This window comes from Manduca sexta, chromosome 12 (assembly GCF_014839805.1).
Source record: "Manduca sexta isolate Smith_Timp_Sample1 chromosome 12, JHU_Msex_v1.0, whole genome shotgun sequence".
Classification (NCBI taxonomy): domain Eukaryota; kingdom Metazoa; phylum Arthropoda; class Insecta; order Lepidoptera; family Sphingidae; genus Manduca; species Manduca sexta.
This window is the reverse complement of record NC_051126.1, coordinates 430699-454934: the sequence shown is the minus strand read 5'-3', so window position 1 is coordinate 454934 and position 24236 is coordinate 430699. Positions and strand designations below refer to the sequence as shown.

Below are 24236 nucleotides of genomic sequence, written 5' to 3'. Positions count from 1 at the left end.
ACGATAATTTTGTTTTACTGCAGATAGCTCTAATGTGTTCTTACTTAAAGCAATTGAGTGTGGGATAGTTTCCCATGCACAGAATAATAATAAACATGTAACCATGCGACCTGCTCATATCTCTCTGTGGCCAGAATAGTAGTAATAACAGTTCTCTTGACCCGGCGCGAGAAAATATCCTACTGAGATACTTAAACCGGATATTTTTATTAAAGTGGCTGTATCTGCTATAAAAGACGATGTCTTGTGAGAGGAATGTGTGTCTGTCATGTTACATAACGTCCTAGGATGTGCAATTAAGTTTTACGTACAGACTTATTGGTAATGATAAATATTTCATGCTTTATAACATGATATTGAAAAAAATTTAATTAATTAACGCGCAGAATTATCTTTCACGCGCAGCTTTTTATAATATTAAGTATACATATTGTATTAAAATGTGTTTATAAAACTGGTCCACTGCTAAGTTCTAGTATCGCCCATAATATGTTCCAATTCAGACCTACACAAATATCTCGTTCAAAATCAAACAGCAATTTAAAATGACTTGGTCTGTTAAATGTAAGATTCATACCTAACTCTTACCGATAGTGGAAACAAACGGTTGCCAACGAACCCGTCGTCGGCTGCGAGCTTGTGGCTAACGACACGCGATACTTCCGAGAAGTGCACTTGCGATGACCACCGCCCGCTTCGACCAGTGTAATAAGAGCTCCGGCTCGAAACTTGTCGATGAATAATTTGCTGCCAAACGAGGAAAAAGAACTTGCTTTCATCGTGATTTTTAATCGTCTAGTAAAGTTCCATTGCTGGACTAATAAGTCGTTCGCCCCAACTACTATGAGGATTCATGCACGAAGGGTTGTGGGCCATCCATCCACGATGCTAGTCGAGTGCATATCAGTAGGACTGACCTGCACGTGAAATTGTCTTAGTTTCTGAAATATTTCTACAACCAAAGATTATAATTAGAAAGTTATAAACATGGCATGCTAATATAAATATCTTTATATTCGCTCGATTATTTCTTAGCATTCCCAATATTCAACATTTATAATTTACTAGCTTTTGCCCGCGGCTCCGCCCGCGTTATAAAATTTTTCAGGCTAAAGTTTTCCGTTATAAAAGTAGTTGTTTCCCGGGAGCCTATGTTCTTCCCAGGGTCTCAAACTGTCTCCATACCAAATTTCATCTTAATACGTTGGGTAGTTTTTGAGTTTAACACGTTCAGACAGACAGATGCAGCGGGGGACTTTGTTTTTATAATATATTTTTTATAACTTTTAAAGTGGAACAATCCCGTCATACATCATTGTTGCATAACTTTAACCGTTTACGCAGCGCAGGCAACGGTAGCTCTCAAAACTTATAATTTTCCCCGTTTTTGCAACATGTTTCATTACTGCTCCGCTCCTATTGGTCATAGCGTGATGATATATAGCCTATAGCACTCCAGGAACAAAGGGCTATCCAACACAAAAAGATTTTTTCAGTTCAAACCGGTAGTTCCTGAGATTAGCCATTACTGCTCCGCTCCTATTGGTCATAGCGTGATGATATATAACTTTGAGCACTCCACAAAGGACTATTCAACTCAAAAATATTTTTTCAGTTCGAATCGGTAGTTTCTGAGATTAGCCATTACTGCTCCGCTCCTATTGAATATAGCGTGATGATATATAGCCTATAGCACTCCACGAACAAAGGGCTATCCAACGCAAAAAGAATTTTTCAGTTTGGACCGGTAGTTCCTGAGATTAGCCATTACTGCTCCGCTCCTATTGGGTATAGCGTGATGATATATAGCCTATAGCACTCCACGAACAAAGGGCTATCCAACACAAAAAGAATTTTTCAGTTTGGACCGGTAGTTCCTGAGATTAGCGCGTTCAAACAAACAAACAAACAAACTCTTCAGCTTTATATAATAGTATAGATTATTATCTGTATGTAATCATTTCATATATTATTTCATACTCGTATCGTATATTGAAGTATCAAGTGCAATGTTCACAGAAATGCAGCCACGAGTGGCTATTGTTGTGCAGAATATCGACTTCGTCACAGGACACGGATTGCTTGGCATAATTTTAACCGCACATTATCTTTTGAACAGCACTCAAGTGTCATGAGTCATGACTTTATTACCATCTTGCAGACTCTGTTCTACCCCAAGTAGTCCATTGAAATGTTACATTTTTTAGGCCTTACCTTGCGTTTTTTAGAGGACGCAATTTTATTTTTTAGAAGTGTAGGGGGGGTCAGTGTTAAGCTAAAACCAAGTTTGTGGGGTCGCCACCCTTGTCCCACGGCCGCCATCTTGGTTTGAAATGGTTTTACGATGTATCTCTTAAACTATTTATCTGACAAAAAAATGTATAAATATTTTTGTTTGCAAATTAAATTCTCTACAACTTTGGTCTAGTAACTTTTGTCGTAGAACTATAAATAAAAAAGTTATAAGCGAAAATGTTAAGAAATTCATTGTTAAGCAATGGCCATTGCAACGTCATCAGAACGTGTGTTTATAAGGTTCATAATACGTACAACACAAACCCGCGGTTGTCGGCTTGTACGCGAATTACTTGGATCCTGAATCGCTTTGGGACAGATGAAGCAATTGCTTAACATTTTTGCTTATAACTTTTTTATTTATAGTTCTACGACAAAAGTTACTGGACCAAAGTTGTAGAGAATTTAATTTGCAACAAAAAATGTTTATAATTTTTTTTTGTTAGATAAATAGTTTAAGAGATACATGGTAAAACCATTTCAACCCAAGCTGGCGGCCGTGGGACAAGTGGCGACAAACTTGGCTTACACCTGACCCCCCCTACACTTCTAAAAAATAAAATTGCGTCCTCTAAAAAACGCAACCCCAAATGTAACTTTTCAATGGACTAAAGTGGGATAGGCGCAGAATTACAAATTTTGTGAAAAGAAATTTCTTTTGTTTTTACGGGTGATTCGTATGCGCGACCCAACGTCGATAAACAAGAGCCTTAGAACAATTAAAACATTAACATTTCAATTCTAACTATCTTCTTTTTTGTTACAGGTAATGACGCGCTGTGTGCTGTATTATATGAATTAAGGTATAAAGGCGCCCCTCTCGTAATCTTCGCTTGTTAGTACATTACGCAGCATCATCAATGCCATGTGGCGATGTCGTTTCACGTGGCAGTTTATAAAGCCACCCTTGCCAGGGGAGTCCTATGTATTTATATAACTCGCGGCTACTTTACCGCGTCCCCCGGTTTGAGTCTGAGTTATTGAATTTGAAGGCAATTATTGCAGCGAAGTTGTTACTAATTATTGTGGTGAGGGGGAATGTAGCATACTCGAGCCTTGCCATTCAATCATGCAATTCAATGAAATGTTTTGAATTTTAAACTTAATACGAGTTGTTTAGAAATGTTCCCTAGGTTAACTGATCGAAGTTATGAAAAGGTCGTTTGTCTAATAGGTGATGTCTTATATTTTTTTTTTATTTTTACTGGAAAAAATGCCTTGGCGCTACGACCACTTGGGGGGTGAGTGGAATGGTTATGTTGGTTTCACTGGTCTTACGGCCCAATGCTGACACTCAGCAGTTATTAGGTGATGTCTGATAGTCATGAAGAGTAAATCCATTACATAGTGTGTGATATCGTCATGACACGTAAAGATAGATGGTTGAAAATTAATTGTAACTCGCATAAACTTTAAAATTAAACTATTTTACGAATTTTATCGCGGTTTTAATATTTTACTTTTCTCCTAATATCTCTTCTTCTCCTAATATATATAATCCTTTTCTCTTTTCTTTTAATATTTTACTTGTAACTCTGACTTTGCGAATGAACAACACCTCATAAGGGCTGCAAAGTCTTCAAAACATCGGGAGAAAAGTAAAATATTAAAACCGCGATAAAATCCGAAAAATAGTTTAATTTAAATGTCTAACATTCGCGTAAACTAAAGAAATCATTCGCATAAACTTGTTTGTATCACATAGATAGACACGTGTTATAAATTACCATATTAGACACTTAGGTACATTGCAGTAATATAATTAATAATTATGTATATTTTGTTGCTTATATAATTTTATATTACGAATTACGAAATCCTGGTGATCGCGCGTTAGACATTTATAATGTGTAGGGGTCAGCGTTAACTGGTTGTTTTAAGATCAAGTCTCAATTTCAACGTATCCAAGTGTATGTCACGTGAGTGTGCGCGGCCTTCGTAGCGATTGTTCCGGTTCGGTACTTAGGTAACTAGAGGTGGCACTAAATTATAGATACTTAAAACATTTTGATACTTGGCTATTGATATTACCGTTTACGCTAAGGTAGATAACGTTTAGGTTGAGATTATCGCGTCAGGCAAAAATTATAGGTAGGGGTCGTAAAAGGATATTCAATGTTATAAACCCTAAGATGGACTATTCGCCAACACAGTTAAAAAGTATTTCGACATTCCCGCCATGTTTGAATTTTATCAGTACTTGTTAATCGATATTTCTATACCTCTATATCGAAATGATATTCAATTGAAACGCTTCAGCTAACGTTATACATTATAGCGGCTATTAATTCCACCCGTGTCATGTGCGTTAGCCGCGCTTGTGAGACCATAACATTAATCGATTCGGTCTGATGTTAAATCGATATATTTTAAAATGCGTGAAATTTCATCTAGGTTACCGTACGTTTCATGTAGGTTACAATCACAACGGTTGAATATACAAAATTCGAATACAGTCTATTGCAAAACAAGTCGAACTCGTTAATCTAGATCTTCGCTAACATCTATCAATTTCAACTTTAATCTAAGTCTGAATCAACATTTTCTTTCTCAGCAGCATCCTATATCCAATTATAATTCTTGTTGTGTCTTTATTTGACTGGATCTTTATTTTGCCTTTGGTTCTGATCTCATCGTTTTTTCTAAACTTATACATGCGAAATTATTTTTTCTTTTTGTGTTTTTGTCTGTCTGTTATTCTTTTACGGCCAAACAACTGAACCGCTTTTATTGAAATTCAGTGCAAAGTAAATTTAAAGCATAACAAAGGACATCAGATTTTTTTTCATACTGGAAAAAACTTGACGCGTGCAATAATGAAATTATAAAACTATGCTTTCTATTATTATTAATAATAATTATACGACATATCCTTGCAGTCAATGTGGTGTGCCCACGAACCTTCGCACCGTAACGAGTTGATATTAACATAATCGGCCGGGCGTCCTTACACCCCGTCGCGTCGCGCCTCTCGCACTAGTTCCACCGCAGGACCGTTCTCCGAGCAGAGATCTTTAATATTAAATGATACGTAGTAACGCATCATAGGCACCGTGAGATCCATCTAATGTCCCTGGATGTCGAGTGCATGTTGCGTCGTGTACTTCATTATAATTTGTAGTGGTTAGGTTATTGTTCGTGGGCAGTCGTGGCGCGCGATAGGTGAACGATTCTCTCATACAGATCCGAAATAAATATACACGGATTACACATGCTGGTGGATACTATTGTGCTAAGACCCGTGTCCTCGACTGTGCTGATCGTCGTTAAGTAACGCAGGCTGATAATACAAAAAAAAAGCTACTAACTCTGGGGACCGTCGCGTCGGAGAACGCCTCATTGCGAACACTTTAAATAATTAATTAATTATACTGTACTTTTTAAAAATAGTTTTAGAAGTTATTTGTACTTAAAATAGATTAACCGTTAAAAATAACTTTATACATTTTATTGTGATTTCGACTATCTACGTATAAGAGTCTTTCCGGGGTGAAGATCCCGCTATATTTACATTTTCCCGGAATAAAATGTAACCATATTTCATCGAAATCTGTTCGGTAGTTCTTGTATTTGTTGCATTTAGCTAGACAAACGCAGCGGTTGGGCGAGATTGGTTTATAATATTAGGATAATTTACTAAACATTACTTATTTAAAAGTATAAATTATTTAGAGGGGTACATTTTTTGTTTCTAATGGCGCAGGAACCCAAGTGCTGCACGGCAGAATAAGCTCGAGGCAATCTACTGTATATTCCGCCAGGACCGTTATTAAGCGTAACGTTTGAGTAACAATAGCCCAGCACGCTATGTCTGCAATCAGGAACAAAGAAAAAAACATTTGTGTTCGGGCTCCTTTCGAGCCAATAAGCCTTAACGAAGCTTTAAGATGGTGCGCAGTGGGCCAACTAGCGACTTGAGCGAGACGCACACGCGGATTTCTGTAAAAATACATTGGGGCAAACCTAGATAAAATATATCTTCAAAATACTGGAATCAGGTTTCTTTGTTCTTTCCTTACGATTTAGGGAGCAGCAAAAACAGTGATAAAGAAAACAACATGATGAATAACTAGCATCTGTAGAAAATAACAATCATAATCTAGTTAAAGCTGTTTTGTTATAATTATACTTTGTCTATTATCTTATAAGTCTGGTGACTACATTAAGTCGCTAAACAGTGCAATGTGCAAATTGTTGTGTGTATAATGTAAACTGGTAGGGTATTCCGGCGCGGCGTGCCGGCCCGACTGCGGCGCGTGGCGGCGCGCTATCGATCCGCATGCACCGTCATCTCCGGCCAAACCGACTCCCGTCGTCCCATCCCCTGCCTTTACCACCCCCACCACCTCCCTCGCGGCTGCTGGCACAACTTAGGTATTTGTAATGGAATGTGCAGGGTTGAACTCGTAGATAGCGAGGTTATGATTTTTATGAGTGTAGACCTGCCGGGAGATCTGTGGCGAAGTGGATGACGAGTTTGCTGCTTAGCAGGTATTTATAGGTTCGATATCCGCCTCGTGTCATGTTTGTAGATTCGCTGATATCTGTTTTAGGTTTATGTGGTTAAACAACAATGAATACTGAATAGCGGATGAGACACAAAAGATCGCGGTTTGATCCTCGCGTTGAATTTTTGTGACAAAATGTTTGTATATCAACCAGGGTGTACTCTCCAGTCTATATAGATTAGAAATGCAGTCCCTATACATTTTCAGAGCCGCCGCTACTCGAACAATCTCTTTTACTCCTGTGCATTATGACATTTTTTGATATAATGTTTACTGCCTGTCTTCCGTCTATAATAGTGCTAGAATAAAACGGCTTACTGAGTGCACGCTGTTATGGCGATTATTACTATGATTGTTCTGTTTCGAGCGATATTTTCTTAGAAATACTCATCTGTGAGGTGAGAGCCAGTTGTCGAGTCGATGACGTTCGAACAAAACAGCAGATAGTCTAGTAACAATTAGTGGATACTAACGCCTGTATTGTTTAGTTTGCTTGCCCGTTTTATTCGCGGCATTGCCTGCATATATTAGCGTTCTAGGGATAAAAGTAGCCTACAGCACTCAATTATAATAATACGGCTTCTATTTGTAAAATATTTAGAAACGGAGCTATAGTTCAAACAAATGAATACTTCGTTTCTACAATATTATTCTAGATTTATGTATTACACCAGTTTAACACAAAAGGTGCAATCATTTATTAAAAGTTATATTGTGAACTTCCACATTAAGCGAACAGATATTTATAAAGTTCAAATATTAAAGAGAATCAGAAAATTTATAATTTGTTTATCTGATGGTGAGTGATCAGCGATCAGTGGTCACTAATACACAAAACCATCTTACGACTGGTAATAGACAAGCGAATTATGACGAATCAAGCCACGTAAGACACAGAAAGCAAGTTAAGTTTACAACTATATTCAGTCGAAGAGTATGTTCAATTTACAAGAATATTATCAAACCACGCTAATGCCATAATAGCTTGTTTATAAGCGGACGTGACGCTTGGCCACTACATTAAGTTTTATTTAGTTTTATAGAAAACGAGGTAACCTTCACAATCGTTTGTGACTCAATTTGCATGCCGTAAGCATGTCTAGACCTTATAATTTTATATCGACTTAAAATGCAGAGGCTACAGGAATGACAAAGGTACTCTATACAATCTATAATATCCGCATGTTCAGGTGATGGATAAAGTCACCTGTAGAGTAGACCCGAAATGAGTATTTGTTATGTGTGCATCATTCGCGTAAACTAGTTTAACAGATGGATAAACATAATTTTATTAGGTGTAATAACTGAAGGAAATCTGTTTAATGATGTGCGATGAGTAATTTGTACGATTCTAATTGTGTTTCTTCATTTCGTGACTAACATTCGCTACAACCTTGGATATGTAGAGATTGACGAAACCAATGCAAAAAATATTTTCGACGTTATGCTCCCTATAAAACGCATTAGTCACGACTGTTTATAAAGAATATTACTATCCAGAACGTCAAATTACAATGGTATGGGTTATACTCGTTATCTTAAAACAATGGATGTTAACGATTTATAATGCCCGACAGTTCCACTGTCATTATTACCCTTTTCTGGCACACTGCTACTATGCGGTAGAAATAGGCGAAGCTCAAATCATCAAAAATCATGTTATCAAGGAACTGAATTCGTGGGCATTAGCTGTATTAAAAGTAAGCAATTATTTATAATTTAATGAGGGTGTAGGTGTGTTTATTAATGTGCAGTTAGTAGTGATATAGCGATGTTTATTCGTACTGGTTTAATGGTTAGTTTTTCCTTGAAGTCTGTGTTAATTGCACGCAGCACTGGGTGAGTCAGGCTAGACGAAATGATCACTAATGTTAGGGGCTGCGGGTGATCTCATCTTGAGAGAGTTGGTAGTATTAATGTTTGGTCTAGCAACAGACATTCTTTACTAAAAAAATGCATATTACTCCTGAAATTCGATTAATAGTGCAGTATCAAAATGTTCCAATTAAACTTAAAAAAAAAAACAAAATTAATGGACTACTCTAACTATTTAATGATGAATACAGCAACTACTATTAAACTACCCAAAATGACACAGTACCGATTGACAAATCAGACGTTTTCCCGCCTATGAAAAGTACTTTCTTAACGCGAAGCACTTGTAGGAACCTAATAAAAGTACACTATAAACTTTATAATGACGAGACACACCTCTCCTCATGGTATGCGAGAGACGAGTCCATTTTATAATAATCCTTCCCATCCACCTCATGAACAGACTCGCAAATATTTCTTTGTTCTATAGCTGAACCCCGCCCTGCGACACCCCGGCCCGTCCTACCTGACCCACCCCGGCGCCGCCAGCAACAGGCTATGGCGCTTACAATTTGGGCAGTCACGGGTTCAATGACCCCTGATAAACATACTACATAAACGATATTGATTTATCATTATTTGATACTAATTGTCTTAATGGTTAGTGAAAGTGATCAGGTGGTTGGAAAAGTTTAGTAGCGTTTGAGATGGTGTCGTAGAGTACCTAGTCGTGTTTTTATTTGCTACAAATATTATAATTATATAGCATAATTTGCACATAAATACGTCATTGTAATGAGGCACTATAATTACTTAGTATTAAATGGCATTTATCTTTGGATCTATACATTTATCTTTTATAAAAAATAAGTATTAAAATTCTTGTAATTGAAAACTAAATACACAATTGAAAACAATATTAATTGTGATCTTACGATCGTAGACTTATTAATATAGTTTGAGTATTGACGCGTACTAAAATAGCATTATGTGCCTATATCACTGTTGCCAGCTGTCCATACAAAAAGGTATGTCATAAAAGAAAGCATTCTTTGTAATTTTCGTGTGTTCTTTGTACACACCATAAACACAGTCACAACACTTACACTTGTATAACTGTAGAGGAAGTTGATAAGAATAAAGTATTTATGGAATGTAAGATAAGTATGTTACAATAAAATATTCATAATTATTTTTAGATATGGACGAATATCAAAATCATTTCACAATTTCGCAAGCTTGAGTAACTCCCGTATGGTCTAGTGGCTAGGATACCTGGCTTTCACCCAGGAGGCTCGGGTTCGATTCCCGGTACGGGAATTCACTTTTTGCACTTTTTTTTTTAATAATACCTTGTTATGATCTATAACCTCATGTTGTTTTAGAATACTTAGAAATAAAAACATAATTGTTAAGCATGAGGAGTTTCTTTGTTTCAAAATTGAACAATGATTTATTTGCTCGATTTTTTAAACCTTGCACTCGATTTTCCTTTTTACACGCATAACCAATAAATTTATTAGTGTTAGGATTAATGCAGTTAGATATCAAAAAACTGTTTTTTTTTCTTGTTTAACTAGCATCACATTGTCTGTTCCGTTCCGATGGTGGTTGAAATATCACAATTTTCGTCAAGTTGTGACCTCCGCAATCGTCTCGCGTCGCAAGCCGCAGATCTGCGGGTCCTCCACGCAGTAATGCCAGATAATAAGGCCCTTCTAGCCACTCGAACCCCTCGAGCTGTTCGTTAGTCCGCTTGTGCCGATGTACCGGAGTTCAGGAGCCGGGAGTCGAGACCAATTGGACAATGTCTTGTAGAACACGTTGTTCTGTTGTTTCTACACAAAGAACTGTCTGAATGTTTAAATAATAATATAAATTTTGGGGAAAACAGATTTTTGTGATCAAACATTAGTAAACGTGAAAATTATTCACCTAATGATACTTGATCACCACTGAGTTGGCAGAGAAAGTTCTCAGAGAAACTCATGAGTTGGCGATAATAAAAATGTTAATTTCTTTATCGAATACAACGGCATTTTATTTACATTTCGAATTACTCAACACCCAATATGAGACATATAATAAAATACCAGCGAGCAAACAAACATTAATCTCGATATTTCACAATGTATTTCGATAATATATCGATAAGGTAAATCCATGCAAATTTCAATTACGCAATTCAATTATATAAACAATCATTAGTTTCGATTGTGAGACTCCTACTAGCTGCCTACCAAGCTAGAACATATCATTGAGGTCGCGCGCAAACTGAAAAATCCGGAAAATAATCTAACTTTGACCTTCGTATCACAACCACAATGCATTGTGCGAAACATAATGTCTAATGTTATTTCATTGTCGCAGTTTATATCGTAATTAAATTGCTATGTACTCTTTGTAAGATAGGTAATTGAGGGCGTGCCATAAAATATCCTTATCAAATATATTTATTATCACTTTCAATTATATCGTTGTAGTTGAAATACATGGAGTTTCTATTGATAGGATATAATAAATTGTGTTTTATATATCTGATTGAGAAGTCCGGGGCGCTGTTTATTTATAAACAGTAGCAGCTTGCTTTAGAATAGAATTAGGAGGTTTGTACGGCACCGTACTTCTTTCATTATCCAATATATTGGATCTTAAAGCTCGAAGACCCTCGATCGTATATTATTTGTAATAATTATCAAACCGAAATGCAGCAGTGCTTAGCATCAGTGAACTATCCATCCAGGCAGGCTATCGCAACATTCAGTAAACACCAAGTTTCTAATGCATTAATTATCGAATGGTTAAACAACATAACACACGTTACCACACATTCGCAACCAGCTTACCGTTATTACTTGCAAATTGACGATAATCGCTCGCGAACGCAATATCCTTAATATGAACCGACCCAGTAACCCCAGTGTCGTAACGCGGTGGTGAGCAGCGCGTATTGTCGGGATTCGGGCCGAGCTATGAGCCGCATCGGTGGCTAATCAAATTATCAGCCGAGCTCGTGTTGTGTGTGAATCAGAATTGAGGTTTGTTTGTGGTTAAGGGAATGAATCTGGAAGAATTGCTGTTTCACGTTTTTTAATATTTCGGTGGATCATTTAAACAAGAGTAAAAAAGTACATCGACAGTTACTTCGTTGTCTTTTTACACGTGTAGTTGAATTTAATTTTCTAGGGTTAAAATATGCCACATTTCATGACCATCGTTCCAAATTCCAATGCTTACAATGTTATATAACTTATTATTGATTAATGGATTTCATCAGTTCTCGTTATTTACCGATTGCCAGCTTTGAACGTCCAAAATCACTCTCTTGAAACATGTATGCACGGCTACCTGCTCATCGCTGGCGGTTGTGGTGGTGAGCAGGTGTGGTGTGGTTACAGTGCGCAGTAGAGCGGCGCACGGCCAAGGTCCTGACCAATGACCACACTATCTACATAATATAATGCGGATTGTACATAGCTTACACCACTGTTAATCGGTGCACGACATAATAATACCGCGCTGTTGATGCGCTAATGTGCAAAACTAGATTTGTTGAGAAACGCGGTTGAAAGCTAATCGAGATCTAGATTATTTAGTGATTGAAAGATTTCGCAATGTTGAGATTCCTGTAATTGGTTTACGCGAAGTTTTTAAACTTCTAGTCTTGTCTGAGAGCTATTTCGCGCTCTTTTTACCATCTGCAACGTCGTGCGGCGAATCTCTGCAGAAACTAGACCGTTTTACTATAAGAATTTAAATAGTTAATCAATGGGAGGTGCAAATTATCACACCCTACCATAAGCCACTCCTCAATTCAATTATGATTAATGTTAGTTAAAAGTCCAGTAATAACCTTTTACGAAATATGTATTACAAAAAAGTCCCTAATATTAAAATTTGTAAATCGTGGTATTATACAATCTCTCCATCCTCGAACCCGTCACGGCCAGCATTACACGAGCGTCAGTAACGCGGGCACTGAATTAGCGGTTAGTTGCCGTAACAATCCCATTGTTCTTGCGCGGGAAGTGCGCCGACCTTTCCCGTCGGCTGCCCTGCATCAGCGCCCGGCTGACGAGGTCATTACCAACTACCTTGCTGCGTTAATACAATTTTGGTTTGTTGAATAAGAACAGTTGTTTGGGATCATAAAAATAATCATGACTGGTCGTGTCCAGTTTGCATTCTATGACAAAATGCCCCCTGGCAGTATACTAGTACTGTTTCAGGTTAAGGGTAATACAAGACAAGGAGTGTGATGTGGAGAGTTGACTCAGGAAACCGTGGGCTCATTCGTCAAACTTATTTAGTTATCCTTAAGGGTAATAATAATGATTAATATCCGACTACACTCTCTTGTTGTTTATTTAAATATCAACTAAAGGTGGACTTGTTATGGTCTACTCTTGAAGCTCACTGACACATTGTCATTGGTATGATTATGTCAGATGAATGTTGATGATAAAGAAAATGTTTTTTAAATTATAACATTTAATGGCATATAATTATAATTTGTCATAATTAATGAATACAATAAATAGTAGGCAATAATTAAAATTATTTTATCTTGCAAGATAATGACAATAAATTCCATGTTTGTAGTATGTGTTAATAATATAAAGTAGAAATATTTTTATACATCGTTACATTTAAATTAAATATGTAAAAAAAAAATTGGTTTGGGCTCGTCCGGGATTTGAACCCGGGACCTCTCGCACCCTAAGCGAAAATCATACCCCTAGACCAACGAGCCGATATGTGAGTTGTTGAATTAACGGGTTATTTGAGTAGAAGGCGCGTGCGGTAACAGCATGAGCAACGTGTGATGCCATAATTCTTGCACGAAGATGATAATGTGATGTAACTCGTTCGATACGAGACCATAATTTATATTTCGATATTATTTTATACATACAAGTATATGTTACCATAATTTATGTTTCTATCAAAGAGTATATTTACTGACAAATATATTGCAATGAATCCATAAAATTACAAGAAACGTCTAAATTGACATCATCAATAAGTTTATAAGATAAAAAAAAAAAATTATGCCTCCTGTTTTTTTTGAAACTGTGGTGGTACCACGCCAATCAAGGAAACCCATTTATGCTATAAACAAAACATCCAGCACGAGTCACGACTACCACTCGCTTTGCCAGCTCCATATGGCTTTTACGAGCTCAAATGTGAAATGTTTTTATTCAACATACACTTAAGAGTGTGTAAACCGTATCCAACCCAGTTTCAGCGGCGGGAAACGCAATTAAACTGTAGTGGTGGACTTCTTTTGACGCGCCGCGAATGTTTCATCGGGCGACATTATTGCAGGGTCGCTTCGTTCCTAAAAACATTAACGAGTTGATTTGTTTTTAATTTGTGAGAGTGTTTTTAGCTTTTCATAAAGTTGGACGGGACTAGTGAGTCGTCGATTGTAAATGCTGTCACTAAGTGTCGTTAATGGAGGCACCTAAAAACTCGATCCGACGTCAATGGATCTATTCCTTTTCTTAAAAAGTTTTTTTATTAAGCACCATTTCCATTGGAATTATGGGGTATATTCGTTCGATTTCTCGTTTGTAGATACTCGCCTAAAATATTAGTTAACAAAATGATTTTGTAAGCACTTTTGAGACGCATCAGAGGTAACTCGTAATGTTTGTGATAGTGCAAAGTTGCCATGATCAGAACAATAGCCAATAGCATCTATCATTATTCTGGCCTGCCAGATGGTGTGAATTTAACGGATGTCATATTACTTATTCACAAATATTTTTTGTGAGTCGTTGTGCCACGCCTGACGTCTGTCTGGGAAAATTGATAGCATCTAAACACGCATTCTGAGTATTTCCTGTTTGCTAATGAGATTCGTAAATTATTTAACGGTCAAATAGTTTTATGTGAGAAGCTAAGTATCAGAGACAAGATACACTAGAAATGTATTTGTTGTGATTTTCCTATATTTTGCTAATCATGATAAATTAACCTGAAAGCAAAGTTAAGACACAAATAAATAATTCTAATCTTATTTTGTCCATGCGGATTGAAGATTGTAATACATATACTTTTCTGGATTATATGTTGTATCTTGACTTTTGATACTAAATATTTGTCTTATTTCATTTGTTTAGATTGTACTTGTTCTATAGAATGATATAAATATCATCAAGTTCGTCTTCAATACGGGCATTTATTAGTCGTGCACCAAAATGGGCGCAATTTGTTAAGTTTAACAACACATTAACTGACACTCGCTCGTATTAATCAATAAAGTGGGACATGTCGAGGTATTAATTCACTACTAAATTGACCAACTTATTAGATATGCGCACATGTTTTAAAACACAGTACAATTTCATGCCTTATAACAATGGGCGTAGAGATGTTTTCTTAAAATAGTAAATATTAAGGCAGCAGTAACAGTTAACTCGAGTGATGAGAGGCAATTGTCAGATATTGGACGAGCGCAGACTGATAGTTTAAACTTTAAGGGACCGCGAACGGTGTTGTTTATTTCTGACAGATACTTTGTAGCAGCAATAACGATAAGAGTCACTTAATATTACTCATATCATGTTAATGAAAAGCAGATGCCTGTTGTTCCTCAATGTAATATAAGTGCTTTAAGTTTCAAGCTACTGCGAACCACCCGCGCCCACGAGTATTCATTCTGGAGAAATAGAATGAATTTAAATCGTATCATGCGACAAAAATCGCGACTATTTAGAAATTATGATTCGACATATTATTTTGATAATGTTTGCGACGTGATTGTCGTACAGCTGCAGTAAATTAAACGTTGTGTCATTTGTCATAATAATGTCGCCCAAGTTTAAACTAGTGTCGCGCGATTTTTCTTATTGCAGTGCGCGCTAGCACATATGCTCTATTAATTATTGTATAACGTATACACATGTGTTTATGAAACGTCGTTTGTTAGCGTATATTTAGAAATTATATTGGTGCAATTGGACAGTTCAAAGGAAAGGGTCCTGTTTAAGTTTGCTTTCATTTTAAAACTAGATGGTAGATATTATTTATTTATTATTAAAGTGATGATCGTTTATCGAGACTGCACAGAAATTAATATTTAAAAACAAGGCAACCATTGTATTGTGAGTAAAAAAAATATATAATATGAATATTATGATATTTTGAAAGGAAGATACGATGAATAACGAATTAATAACTTATGATAAATATTACATTCACTAATCAGAGTTATCGACAGAATTAGAATACTTTTTCCTTGTCTGAATTTGTTCCATTTATTAGCATAGTATATTTGTTTGATAAAATTACATACTATGTAATCTGTGTCATATTTTTTGCAAGCTGAGGCCACCGGAGTAATGTCACATAATAACGGTACATTTTAGTTAATACTATCCAGTGTAGGCAACATTGTTGACACATTTGTTTCTTTATAAAAATAGCTGCTGATATTATGAAATTATTTAAATTATACTAATTATGCCCCTGTCTACCCTTTCACCGATAAAAGGGCGTGTGTGCCAATGTATGTAACTATTAAATAATTGAATCCCGTTTCCTGCCATCTAAGTCCTCGAATGCTAAGAGTTAATATTGGTATGTATTGCAGGTATAGTAACGGTGTCTGACGGTCACCCGGAGATCGCGTCGCTGAAGGACAATTGGCGCGTGCTGGTGGCACACTACGCGGGCCCGCTCGCCGTGTTGGTGGTGGTGGCGCTGCTGGTCGTCGTGCTGCCGCTCGCCGCGTGAGTACCATCATGTCCCTGTGCGCAGTAGGAGAATAGCACAGGGTTGTGTGAACGGAAAACGTAGAGTTTCGGTGTCTTTACAATTATAAGATAAGATTATGTAACGTAATGAGTACCAAAAACGATTTTTGGAAATTGATTCCTTTAAGGATAAATAGAAGATGACATTTTCTGTAAAGGTCGTTGTTATTATATCAGACATATCAATATCAGTATTTACTGATATTTTTAAACAGGTTATCTAAAAGTAAAAAAAATATTTGCTGTTAGACTTTGTGTTAAATGTCAGCGAGCACACATCTACGTATAATTACAATGACCTATGTAATTTACCGTTGTGAACACAGCACAAGGATCTTCTCTCGTATCGTCTATAATTAACTTTAAATATCAATTTTCCGCTCGCACGCGTCCGTGTGAAAACCTTCTGACCTTTGCCTAGTTGCGTGGGTGGCGGGTGGCGCTGGGAATAGCGGCCCGTGTTTATGATCAAAATGTCAAACAAATGCCAACACAGAGTGCTGCGTATCGCCGAGATGAAACGTCTCAAAAACGGTGCAGCCGTTTCAAAGCCGGTGTAAAGGTCAAATTAACAATAGTTTTGAAAATGCTTGTTAGGCTTTGATACGGTGCGCATAATATGTATATAAAAATGTATTGGCTAATCTTTAGTTCCTACATTAGGCACGGCTGTGTCGTGAGGTCACGCGGGATCACTCGGAGGTGATTCCTATAGTATAACGGTTGAATGTAATATATTTTGTAAAATTGTTGTGTTGGTTGCAGGTTGTTCTGGTGCTGCTGCTACTGGTGCCGCGTGGGGCGGCGGCGGCGGCCGTTCGACCGCAAGTACGACGCCTGCCTCAAGGGCCTGCTCGCCATCGTGCTCATCGCTCTGCTCACCCTCTTCCTGTAAGCAACTGATATAAGATCATACACTGTACGGCGTTTGGCTGGTCATGAGTTCTTTGGTTATTTGAATAAAATAAGAAGATGTAATTAGGCCGATTATTATGACATCCAGCGTCCCCGTTTGGTACATATTTTTTTCACTGCTCATTTATTAGGTTCCATTATATCTGTAATGTGCCTTGATATATTGAAAACTTTTGTGGTCAGTTTCGGCGTGGTGTGCGCATTCGCGACAGACTCGCAGATCGACAGCGGCGCGGCGGAGGCGCCGGACTCGCTGCGCGCGGGCATGAAGGACATGCGCACCTTCCTCAACGCCACTCAAGCTCATGCGCGACATCTGCTCGTCACCAACTACAAGGAACTCTCCGAGAAACTTAACTCTGTGCTTTACAGTAAGTAGCGTTTTATATTTATATTTTTGCCATTATGTGATAAATATTATTGCGTTAATAAGGCAAGCAGCGTTCTTATTGCACGTGTGATTATGCTTGGTGTTGCAGCGAGTGGTCTGACGGTGTCGATGAAGCTGGGCGAGTTCTCGCGCGCGGTGTCGGTGACCACGCTCAACAAGATGGTGCAGCGGCTGGACGAGGTGCAGAGCAACCTGCGCGACGTGCACGCGCTCACCGCCGCACTGCGCACGCGCGCCGAGGAGCTCAACGCCGGTACGCACACACACTGTCCTCTTGATCATGTCATTGTGACAGACATTAATAAAAAATATAACTTACATAGATCTAGATATGTCATTAGAATTACTTCAACTAGTCGCTCGTCGCCTAAGATGTTTTAGTTAAATACCACAATGTTTTTTACACCAAACACAAAAGTGTTTGTACCAATCTATTCGCCTAGTGAGTTATATTTGTAAAAACAAATAAAATTCAATTGTTTAATCCATTCTACAACAAAACGGCTTCACAATCTCTTCGAGGATGGAGTATTGCAGATGGATTAAGACGTGTATTATATTGACGTGAATTCTTCCCTCCACAGGTCTCCGTAAAGTGAAGAGCCAGCTCCTGCAGACGCTGGCGCGGTGCGACCAGCCCAAGTGCATCGCGCTGCAGACCAAGTACAAGATAGGACAACTCGACACCGATATACAGTACAGCCAGGTAACTATGTATGGTCGAACAGGCCGACATAATTGTATCGACTGTCAACTGACGAGGGATAATCATTCGTCATCAATAGATACTCTACGAGACGCCAGTAGACTGATCATCCGCAGTCGTGTCGCTAGCTGTTGCCTTACATTGACAAAAATATAATTTTATGATTAGTAATTGTAACCAATTCGATGTTCGTCTCTTCCAAAAATGTATACAGAAAAAATATTAGTAACAAACGTGTACAGATATTTCGTGTTGCTTGTTAGGTGTTTGCTGGCATATCAATACTGTTTTTTTGTTTGCACTTTTCATTGTAAGGCCTTGGACACTAGCATAACTTCCTAAAAACTATCGATCTTTTCTAAATATGTGCCATAATATGTTCACTTCTTCCAAATTTTTGCATATATTCAAGCCGTTTGTAGAATACGTGTCTACTGCTGTGCAGTTAAATTTAATATTTTTGTTCATCTATTTCGTCCACATCATATGCATATGTCCACTGAAGCTAATGTAAATACGTTAATTTCACGCCATCTCGGATCAGATGCTTGACAAATACTTCCCTACGGTAAGTGACAGTTGCACGATAACAAAACTAACATTTTATTATGAGATATTTAATGCATCGCATTCAGTATTCATAAATATTCTAGTTTACACAAATCTTCTATCTTTCATAAGTCGGTTGGATGGACCAAAATACCTATTGTATGAAGGTTGTAACATATTTATTGAGGTCGCTTCAAAAATGTATCACCCACCAATCTTGCTAACATTAACTTATGCGTGTAGATGCCTGACGTGAGCGAGCTGCTGACGAACGTGACGTCACTGATCGACGGCCACATCAAGGAGGAAGTGGCAGCCGGACAGCAGGTGTTCAGCGACATCCAGCGCGGCATCCGGCGCTCCGTCGACGAGCACATCCCCAACGTGCAGCAGTCCATCGCGGAGACGGGCCGCCGCCTCGCCGCCATGGCCGACCGCATCACCGACATGGCCAACAACGCCAGCGCCAGCATCGAGGCCGAGGAGAAGAACATCCACGTGGTGCAGGAGGCCACCGATAAGTACCGCCCCTACCGGAGATACATCGGCATCGCGCCCGCCGCCGTGCTGCTGTTGGTGAGTCCGCACAAACACACTCTTGCCCCTGTATATCAGTGCACAGTAGGTATTCATTCACAAAGAACTGCTTGTTCTCATTGAGATATTCATTGATCGTTACCAGTCCAGTTTGGTAGTAAAATAAGACTGGTGAATCACCGGAGAATTTGCACAGAGAAAGGGAAACATTCAAAGCAATGTCGGTTGGAATGATCAACTCATATCGTGCCCTCCACTCACGCTCGTGTAGGCTAATGTGTTGTGTTGTGTGGCGCAGATCACGCTGCTGATGGTGTGGGGGCTGACGTGCGGCGTGTGCGGCAAGCGGCCCGACGTGTACGGCGCCAGCGACTGCTGCAACAAGGGCGCCGGCTCCAAATGTCTGCTCTGGTCAGTTTCAACTATTATTGAACCAAGTTTTGTTTATTATTTGTGACATGAATAGTGTTTTTTATAATCCGTTAAAGTATTACCTCCTATATTTCCCAGTTTCGTTTAAAATCTGTCCGCATCGAATTTGTCGTTTTTTAATATTGTATATAGTGTGTAAAAGATAGCCCACCGATTTTCTTAAAGTAAAATAGTATTTTATCCCTATATTCAAATAAAGATGTCCGTGTGTACCGGTCATGTGTGCATAACATAACATTTTCTATAATTCAAAATTCGCAACGCTCGTCGCTCGTAGTCAAAGTAAACTCCGTCCTTTGGGCCGCTAGTCGCGACCGGCCGCCCGGCGCGCGGCGTAGCGACGCTATCGCACGCGGCGCGCGTGGCGCTGTGTACCTATTTAACAAAACAGCTGATTGGGGGCGCATGCGCACTTATAATCTTTTCTACATACATTTATGTTATGAAAATAAAATACTTCTTGTTATTTTAATGAAATTGGGGTTGTGTTAGTGATTTTATTGCGTTATCATCGAAAAAAAAACCAAAACTTCATGAAAAGACCGACGAAAAATTCAATCGCTGGGGTTTACAGAATCATGGACTGAAAACCTGATATCTGTTTTTGGTAAGTTTTCTGCTGTCTTTTACACCCTTTATAGAGAGTGTTGTAAGTTTTTGGGTATTAAACTGAGTCTGCGGAGAGATGATATTGTGTAAGGCAGTGTAGTGAGTGTTGCGCGTGTGTGTGCAGCGGCGTGTGCGTGACGCTGGTGCTTGGCGCGGTGGTGTGCGCGGCGCTGGGCGCGTACTTCGCGCTCGGGCTCGCCGCGCAGCGCGCGCTCTGCGACCCGCTCACGTGAGTCACTCATCACACTTCACACACATATCCTACTAAATACTTCCCCGTGACGCACGCCGCACAACACCACATTTCTTATTCTCGTCCAACTACTTATACTAGTTATTTTCTTAAAGTAAAGGTACACCTCATTACAAATAATACTTAACGCACGACCATAACAAATTTAATTCCATTGAATATACTCATACCTTGTTTAACGTAAGTTTCTACTTCTGATTTGTTAGCGTAGGAAAATTAATAAAGAGATATTTCTCAAAAGTACTTCTTGAGAGTTAGCATTACGAATTTTCATATGTTTGTGACCTTCATCAAAAGAAGCATGCTAATACTATAATAATGGTGTACAGAGAGCCGCGCGACAACCGTCTGTTCGACGACGTGGACAAATTCGTAGACCTCGAAAAGGTGATGTTCAACGAGCATAGCGACCCCGACTTCAAGTTGTCGACCGTGCTGGTCAGTTGCCATGGCAACCACACCATCTACGAGACGCTGCACCTGCACCGGCTGTACGACCTGGAACAGCTGCAGGACGAGATGTGGGGCGAGGTGTCGCGGCGCGTGGCCTCGCTGCGACCCGTGTTCCCCGCCGCCGGCGCACACGTCACCATCCTCAGGGAACCCGCCAAGCAGAAGCTTAGACAATTAGCTAATACAGGCCTCTCGGACTTTGACTTCGATAAGATATTGGATGCCGTGAGTCTTGCTTATTCACTTATAGTTTAATAGTGGTAACGGATGCAGTGGTATTGGTGTGCAATTAATATTTAACCTAATTTCCTCGTATATTTGATATTAGTATAATTAAATAAATAATTTAACTGATTGACTATAAAAGGGACTAGTAAGTGTTAAAATGACATGCGTGATATAACATTTTCGCAGGTGTAGCATTGATCTGAGAGTATTTTTGCGTATTAGTTTTTATGAATGTAGTAAAGTAATGACATGATTGTGTGCGGCGCTGCAGCTGGAGACGAACATGACGAGCCTGGCGCTGGAGGGGCTGGCGCGGCAGCTCAACAGCACGGCGCGCTCGCTGGCGCAGCCCACCTTCGAGCGCGAGGCGCGCGACCTGCTGCGCGCCGCCGCCGCGCTCTCCGCGCTCGCCGCCGGCACGCTGCACCCCATGCTGCGGGACGCGCAGCGCCTCAACGTCAGTACGCACCACACACCACACCACACACCCCCCGCAGCCCCTATACCGCACGACACTCATCGACTGTTTTGTACCAGGCCACGGCGATCAAGCTGCGCGACGAGCTGCGCTTCAACCACTCGTCGCTCAAGGAGGCCATCTCCTACCTCATGCACGAGACCACCGAGGCCGAGGTCTTCCTCAACACGCAGGGACCAGAGCGGCTGCAAAACGTGAGAAATATACAACTAACATTTTAGGGTATTAAAAATACCTTCATTTCCGTGATTAACATTTATCGCCGATTTAGAAATGGGCTCAATACTTTACTAGAGGTGTGAATTTATGTTTATTTTAATATGGATATTGGATAGTAACGAAGACACAGTGAAGGTTATTTATGTTTTTGATACTTGTGTTATAAACTATAATGTGTGTGATGTTGCAGATGACGAAGTCGTTCGCGACGGTGATCGCGTCGCAGTTACAGCGTTACATGCAGCACGTGGTCCACGAGGCGCGCGTATCGGTGGGTCGCTGTGGGCCGCTCTCCAACGCCTTCAACGCCACACGCGACGCCGCCTGCCACAAGATACTCATGCCCACCGTAAGTGTTGCTTATAAAGATTGCATCTTATCTTCTATTTCGAGGGCGCGATACGATTGTAAACACGCTAGTTCCTAAGATAATTATGTAGCAGAGCGACCAATGAAGACTACAAACGACACGATTTATTGTCATTCAAATTAAATTATTATTAAGAATGTATTTTTTTTACAATAGCATTTTACATTGCTATGAATCGTTTATCAATTGGTTACGTAATATAAGACATCCTGCTGATGATTATGCCGTGACGTCGACAGAACGGCTACTGGATGTCGCTGGCGTGGTGCGTGCTACTGTTCGTGCCCATGATGGTGGTGGCGCAGAAGCTTGCAAAGCTGTACCTGCACGTGGACCCGTACCCGGGACCGCTAGTCGAGGCGTAAGTACCCATCTCCACTATTCATACACTCCTACACACAATACTGCATACGAGAGACCAAGACTGATACGCAGGAACGAAATATACAAAGCGTCAGCGCAGAAACTTGGTGATAAGTGAAAATCTATAATGATTAATTAATTACTTTATTGTTGGTTCTTTTCTGCATAAAAGAGTTTTTTTTAATCTGAACACAGTCGTGATCTTCTCGATGTGGCCATGAAATAGCCAATGCTCTCTAATAGGTCTGCGTAATCAGCCTTATTGGAGTTTTCGTACTTAAATCTTTGAGCGTCATAATTTAAAGCCATTCGGCTAGAAAATTGAATGATATTATGCGATAATTCTCAATCCAATTGACAATAGCTTGGCTAATGTATTTAGGAGGGTATTCCTCGAAAGAATTCACGTGCAGTAAAAAACTGGTCAGCTGTGGGTAATTGTAGTGGTCGTGTAGGGGTCAATACAATAAAAATATCATACGAAGCTTTTACTGCCTATGAAAGCGTTGAATTTGGATTTAAATGGATTGCAGTAATCGTTTAATATCATTCATTTCCAATGAAAAATATGACACAAAACACAAGTAGAGAAATAACCCAATATAATTAATGTAACTATCGATATTAATATGAATTTATTTTTTAAGTTATCGATATAGAAATTACAGAAAAAGATGTGATAAATTTAATGTCTTTACAAAAATCATCTTAGCGTCAAGCGGGAGACAGGCACGTCAGTGACGTAGCCTCATGTTAGTGTTGCCACGTTTGACATTAGGTCTATATTCATTTACTGTTGGTTTATTTCTTCGCTATGTGATAATAGAACATTGAATCTGTGACGTCGGGTGATAAACTTTACACGATTAACGGATGCAATGATTTCTTAAATGTGGAGACTGCATTGCACTTTATCTTAATCTCAAAATACTCAAAAAAATATAAGTCTAGTCTTATACCTCCCGTGGTATTGATATTTTTTTTTACCGATTTTCATGACAATTCTGTTCAAAGCAGTCTCTAATGAAACACATCTTTTTAAGTCAAATGTAGTCGCAACAGTAAACCGAAGTAACTTTATGTTCCAAGAATTTAAAAAAATATAATCCAAATCATGTTATGCGTACTTTTATGTCAGTATATTTTGGTTAAAGTGTTGCGATTATAGATACAATCAATCGATAATTGCGGAACATCTCTCATCTGTCATCATCATTATGAATTGTTTGCAGTACTCTACAGCACAGTTCTCTAGTACCACACATTCAAATGTTACCATTGTTGTGCTGCAAGCGATTCCGTTTAATTCTTGTTTTGTTGTTTTTATGTTTTTGTATTAATTTTTCTTT

General features: G+C 38.9%; 1 protein-coding gene and 2 non-coding genes across 5 annotated transcripts in view; 2 read left to right on the top strand and 1 right to left on the bottom strand.

Annotated features, from left to right (window-relative positions):
* LOC115449984 (prominin-like protein) overlaps positions 1 to 24236 on the top strand; it is a 113437-nt gene that overhangs the window by 69700 nt on the left and 19501 nt on the right. For all 3 annotated transcript variants that reach the window (XM_037437907.1, XM_037437906.1, XM_037437908.1), the window contains exons 2-14: positions 16222 to 16360; positions 17150 to 17275; positions 17483 to 17670; positions 17779 to 17943; positions 18275 to 18396; positions 19189 to 19521; positions 19781 to 19893; positions 20648 to 20752; positions 21106 to 21454; positions 21729 to 21914; positions 21995 to 22129; positions 22345 to 22503; positions 22764 to 22885. In XM_037437907.1, the coding sequence (XP_037293804.1) occupies positions 16222 to 16360; positions 17150 to 17275; positions 17483 to 17670; positions 17779 to 17943; positions 18275 to 18396; positions 19189 to 19521; positions 19781 to 19893; positions 20648 to 20752; positions 21106 to 21454; positions 21729 to 21914; positions 21995 to 22129; positions 22345 to 22503; positions 22764 to 22885 (2242 nt within the window). The remainder of the gene's footprint in view (positions 1 to 16221; positions 16361 to 17149; positions 17276 to 17482; positions 17671 to 17778; positions 17944 to 18274; positions 18397 to 19188; positions 19522 to 19780; positions 19894 to 20647; positions 20753 to 21105; positions 21455 to 21728; positions 21915 to 21994; positions 22130 to 22344; positions 22504 to 22763; positions 22886 to 24236) is intronic.
* Positions 9867 to 9938, top strand: Trnae-uuc. The gene has a single exon. It is a non-coding gene; the product is annotated as a tRNA-Glu (tRNA).
* Positions 13300 to 13371, bottom strand: Trnap-agg. The gene has a single exon. It is a non-coding gene; the product is annotated as a tRNA-Pro (tRNA).